We start from the raw sequence: 6000 nt of genomic DNA, 5'->3' as shown, positions 1-6000 counted from the left end.
AGTCCTGTAGTGCCTGAGTGAAAGAGCAATCTCTATCCAGCTACCTAATATGCATGTTTAGATGGTAGGCATTGGCACTGAGAGAGGCTGTGGGAAAACTTTGTCCAGCTCCATAGGTCACATACATTTTAGAGTGGGAGGAGGGCAAGGGGAGGCAGCAGCTATTTACAAGCACCTCCAGGCTAACTGGAAGTGACCCCCAGCTCATTCCACCCTACTGTTGCTGGCTTGGCTACCCCTATTTTAGATCAGCTCCTCCTTCCAGGGCTCCTCTTTTAGCCTTTGCTGCAGGCAAAAGCCTGTTCCTAGCTGGATCCTGCTCCACTCACTTATTGTTGCTCTGTGGTTCCTCTGGGCTAGCTGGGCAGATGCTCTCCTGTCCCTGCCCAGACTGGAAATAGCTGCAATGCGTCAAAGTTCGGAAGTCTGTCTGGGGCAGATAGAGGCCTAGACTGGAGTGGAGTGTTGCAGGGTACTGGAGGCTTCTCTGACCCTCTTCTCCCTATACACAAAGTATGTTCTGGTGCTGCTCTTTCTCTGTATTGATGCCTGCTCAAGTGTCTGACAGGCAACGCACAAGCCCTGTGATAGAACTGCGGTAATAACTATACAGGGTGCCCGAAGGATGCTGGTTTTGTTGAAATACCAGCCCTGTAATTTGCGCTGCATCATCTGCCAAGTCCAGTTTGGATCTCTTCCCTCTAACCTACCTCCTTGTTCCTCTCTAGTCACATTCTCCCACAGACATCAGCACTTCTCCTTCTCCAGTCTCCAGCAAGAACAGTGTGCGCACTGTCTGGATGATTGGGTCAAAGGAGAGGTGTGTAGAAGAACAGGGGTTGTGGTGGAGGAGAAAGAAGAGGTCAAGAGCCCCAGTAGTACTTTGGACTGCTGGGCTCCCTCTCAGACTGAAGTCTCCTAGGAACAGGTCCTAGTGCCTCCAGCACAGCCATATTACGTGGTGAGCAGGGGATTCATAAAAGAAGAGACACCAGCTCTGCTAGCTCCTTTCTCATGAAGCACAGTCCTTTCTGATGACCCTCAGAAGTGTTGCTTCTTCTGTCATTGCCCCATCCTTGAGCAATCCACTGCCTTCTCAGTAAGGCTGTCTCACTGCCACTTCCACCACTCTCTCTGATATCACACAGGAGTTGTGTCCTGCTTCCTCTGCTTCCTCTTTTAGGAGAGAAAGGAGACCGGGGAGAGCCGGGAATGCCGGGGAAATGGGGCAAAGAAGGACCACGAGGCGAGCGGGGTGCCCAGGGCCAGAAAGGCAGTAAAGGACAGATGGGTACAGCGGGAGATTCCTGCAAGCATCAGCATGCTGCATTCTCCGTTGGTCGCAAGAAAGCGCTGCACAGCAGCGAGGGCTTCCAAGTCTTGATCTTCGACACTGTCTTCGTCAACCTCTACAGCCACTTTGACATGTTCAATGGCAAATTCTACTGCTATGTAGGTGGACTGTACTATTTCAGCCTCAATGTCCACACCTGGAACTTCAAGGAGACCTACATGCATATCATGCACAACGAAGAAGAGGCAGTCATCTTGTATGCCCAGCCCAGTGACCGCAGCATCATGCAGAGCCAGAGCCTCATGCTAGAGCTTCAGGAAAACGATGAGATCTGGGTGAGGCTCTACAAGCGGGAGAGGGAGAATGCCATTTACAGTGATGACGTTGACGTGTACATAACATTCAGTGGGTACCTGGTCAAGCCCAGCCTTGACTAACTGCCTCTCCTCCTCCTTGGAGCCTCTTTGACTTTTTCCTTCTTCATCTCTCTCTCTCTTTACAGCCACTGCAAATCACTTGGAAATGGGCCTGTCAAATCTCAGGCACTGAGTGTGAAACTTGCCGCACTGGCTTTCACCTCACGCTCTCTTGTAGTCAGGCCTGTATCTGTCCACTTACAGCATGACACTACCATCTCTCGCCTCCTCATCTCATGACCCCAACTTCGGTTATTGGCTTCATAATCTGCCAGAAACCTGTCCGTCACCTAGGTTCCTAGAGCAGGAGGAAAGCTAAAATGCTGCTCCTGGGGATGTATTCCTCCTTGGGGCTTCATACACAAAGGACCGTTGTAGAAAGGGCTAGAAAGTCCCCACTGCCCAGGCACATCCTGGCTCCTCTCTGTCCCAAATACATACGCCAGTTTTGCAGCCTGCGACGTGGCCTTAATGTCACCTCTCACACCTGTAGTCTGGGCAGCAGACTGGGGTCTGATGGCCTCCTGTAGCACAAGGAAGACGTAGGAGCGGTGAGAGATGATACTGTCTTTCCAAAAAGGTGACAGTTTGCCCTCTGAAGTATGTCATTGGCTTTCCTTAGACACCCTTCTGGGTCACAGATTCCATGTTGGTTGTAAAACGTAGGCCTGGTGGGATTGTCCTCCTTTGTGCCAGCTCTAGCTCTTTGAAGAGATGAAGGGCCACACACTCAGCTAGACCCTTCAGAGGCATCTGCCATTGAATCAGCAGAGCCCACCATTCGATTACTACTGGGGATCATAAGTACAGAATGAGAGAGAGACACAACTCTACCAAACCTCCCTCCCAAATCTTCCCTGGAGTGCTACTCAGCCTCGGTCCTCCTGAAAGTGGTTCTCCCACACTGGTGTTGAGTGACCACTGTTTCAGGAACTTACAGAAGGCTGTAAGGGTAATTGCAATTAAAGCAATTCCAAACCTCTGTGGTTTGGAACTTGCACCTCTTTGTGATGGAAAAGAAATAAGAGGTGAGACACCTCACCCCACAGTTAAAAGCTTCCCTGCCACAAGCTCTGTGCACTTTCCTGGCAATCTCATCAGAGCAAGTGAGAAAAGCATGTGGCTGAAACAAACACTTGTTCTTCTTGTCAGGTTGGAAGTGTCACAGTGGGAAAGGAGTGCCAGCAGTAAGGTATTCTAGTACCATTTGTACTTGCCTCATGCTGCTCTCTCTCACATCCCTCCGGGATTGCTATGGTCCTGGGGGGAGTAGGTGAGGCTGACTCAACACTTTGGGAAACCTACTTCCACACGTTGTGATGCTCCTGTAAATAGCCATGCCAACCACAAGTTGTCTCTTTTTTGAGTCTCAGGACAGCACAAGCAAGAGAGACTGTATTTCTCCTTTGCCCATCACTGATAATGAAGTCTTCTGACTTGTCTAGCTTCTGCAATCTCATGATCAGCCACGGTGTCTGCCTATAGTACCTGGGACTACCTGAGCTCTCCTATAGGAGACATGCATCATTATACAGGACTAGGTCTGGTACACTCAGCCCGGAATGGCAAAGGCAGGGAACTCAGGCTAAATACTAAAAATGAACTTGAGAGCATTGCAGGACATTTCCTCTCTTGCCCTGTTTACTTACCCTCCCTGCTTTGCTAAGGAAGATGTACGGACTGGGATGAGTTTCAGGCACTTTCTACCCTGGATCCTCTCCACCATGAGGCCATGGGTATAAAAACAAGGTTTCACTGAGTCAAAGCTGGGTTTTTCCCAGGGAAACATGATAATGGGATCATAGGAACTAAAAAGGAGACTGTGAGTTTCTTCCCCTTCCTTAGTAGGTCAAGCGTGTGGAATTGCTAAGAGACAGGACTTCAGGCAGTAGAGAGGGAGCAGCATGCTGGAGTTGATGCTCAGCACTGAATTCCTTTCTCTCTTCCTCAACAGGCTACAAACCCAGACACTGTCTATTTACAGTGTATAGTGTCCCCATGTCTCCCTGAAGAGAAGCAAGCTTCTCTAACACTGAATATCTCCAGAAACGAGCCTCCTTCTTCCTCTTTTTCTATTTGGTGTTTGAATGCCAGTGATAGGTCTCATGTGCTACCTATGAGTCCAGCCAGGTGGTGCCTGATGCACATGAGAAAACAGGGCAGAGGGACCAAAGGATGTATTTAAAAGGCTTCTTGGTGCTAAACAAGATGGCAATCCCTTGGTGCTAAATCAGCATTCATGAGTATTGGGTGCTTTCTGGAAGGTGTGGTAGGCTGAGTTGTAATGTACTGTGGAATTAATGGTGCTTTATGTTACAAAACCAAACAAACTCCAAAAACTTTTGTATATTTTTTTTTTCCAGTGGTATTAAACTTTTTCTCTGGTTGTTTTGCACTTTGATCTGGTCTTCTCTCCCAACCTATTCCTTCTAGCTCTGGTTATCTACTGAATAGTGTGACAGAAAAGACCTGAAAGAGACAGGTATTCTGAAACTTCCCTGGGCAACCCTTGACAAAATTCTGTCTGTCTCCTTTGTGGAGAGCAATTACCTTGAAGATATTTGTTGCTGAACACTTCTAATTATGACAACCCTTTCCTCTTTGCTGGTAAAGCTTTAAGCAAATTCAAGGAATGATTCTTAGGAAATAACAACAAAAAAAAAAAAGAACAATACAATGGGTTGCAGAATTAGGCTTTCAGCACATCTTTCTATCAAGTATTTAGTAAGCATATGTGTTTTCTGTTTTCCCTGTGTTTTTTCTCTTTTCTCTGCCAAGATGTGAACACTGAAAAGTACAGATGTAAAAGGGACCTTAAACTGTGGACTAGCCATTGTGCTTGCTAACAAGGGGGTGAGTGGCAGTTCCAGAGTTAAGCTGGACACAGTTTTTTGAAATTCCTGTGTGTGATGAGAAAGGCTTGAGGTTTGGGTCAGAGGTAGAAAGACAAGTGTTGATTTCCCAGAAATTTGGGGAAAACGGGAGGATATGAGGGGGGAGTGGAGATTTGGAGGCTTGAGTGGAAGATCTACGAGGGGTAGAGTCTTAAGGAGAAGGAAATGTCTTTTGGAGGTCTCAGTGCAAGTCGAACAGGTAAGTGGGGTTTTGCTTAGCCTCTTTGGGGTTTGGACTGAGGGGACTTCTGCTGAAGTGGGGGAAGGGACAGGAAAACAAAATGAGATGCCCATATAGGATCTTCTGTTTTGAGTTTAACTCATCTTCACATAGCATCGCCTGTGGTTTGATACGTACCAGACGCTTCATTTGGCACAGGGTGGAAAACATAATCATATACAACCTTCCAGGCTCGTTTCATTCTGTGTCAGGCCCAGAGCTAGGGCTATATATGTCCTAGTAAATGCAATACTCTGTTGTTTCAGAGTCCAGCCTCCGTCATGTTTACTTCTAAAAAATCAGATAGAAATGTGTCCAGGAAGTTCAGGGGTAGCACTTGCGCATATTCTTGTCCCCTTGAGGTGAGATGTTGGTAGATTGGAGGTGACTTTGTCACACGTCGAAAATGTGAAGAGGGAGGGAGGTGGGAGAGGTGGAAATATGTAGCCAGACCTCCTAGAAGAGTTTTCTGCTATTCAATCCCTCAGCCTGCTCACTTGGAGAGGAAAATGCCACCTGAAGAGTCTCTTCAGCCAAATCCCTTGAGGTAAGATGTGTGGTGACAGGTGGGGTCTGTAGCCTGTGCCACTTGTCACACCATGGATGCCCAACAGGGGAGTTGCTGTAGGTGAGGCTAAGCTCAGGCAAGGTGATCCCTGCAATGCTATTGAAGGAACAAGGGCTACACGGGGTCAGACTGACTCTGCTGCCTTACCAGTGGGTGCAGCCATGCCCTGAAGGCCATGAGACCTCCATTTACTTCATTCACCCCAGGACTGGGTCCTTTTCCATGGAATGGATCTACCCTGACGTATGAGAGCCTGGTGCTGGTGACAGCCAGTATCTCTCTCCCTGGCAAAACAAGAAGTGTACCCTGGGGTGGGCAGCTACAGCACTACCCCTGGGGTCATGCTTCTCTTTTTCCATGAAAGACAGGTCCAAGCTCTGCTGCAAAGGGCTCTGCAGCTGCATCCCAAGCTTGTTCACTGTATCTGCCAAGGGCTTGGCCCTTTAAACTGGCTTCCTGAGCATTTGTGGCCTTGCAGGTATGGAAGTGGGGAGAAGTGGGAGAGAGGAGGTAAAGGGCAGGATATGGTGCTGTCTCTGGGGAAGAAAGCCCATGTCAGGAGAAGCTTAAGGCCCTGCAATAGCTCATTCCCCTTTGACAGTTGAGGG

General features: G+C 48.3%; 1 protein-coding gene across 1 annotated transcript in view; it reads left to right on the top strand.

Annotated features, from left to right (window-relative positions):
• The window catches only part of LOC104490598 (complement C1q tumor necrosis factor-related protein 6-like), a 3404-nt gene extending 1673 nt beyond the window's left edge, over positions 1-1731 (top strand). Inside the window, exon 3 of the mRNA XM_010132905.1 lies at positions 1184-1731. Within this exon, the coding sequence (XP_010131207.1) occupies positions 1184-1731 (548 nt within the window). The remainder of the gene's footprint in view (positions 1-1183) is intronic.
• Positions 1732-6000: the final 4269 nt, after the last annotated feature.

The sequence above is a fragment of the Buceros rhinoceros genome, unplaced genomic scaffold (assembly GCF_000710305.1).
Source record: "Buceros rhinoceros silvestris isolate BGI_N320 unplaced genomic scaffold, ASM71030v1 scaffold15193, whole genome shotgun sequence".
In the NCBI taxonomy this organism is placed as follows: domain Eukaryota; kingdom Metazoa; phylum Chordata; class Aves; order Bucerotiformes; family Bucerotidae; genus Buceros; species Buceros rhinoceros.
The sequence above is the reverse complement of the archived record's forward strand: the minus strand, read 5'-3'. Positions and strand labels throughout refer to the sequence as shown.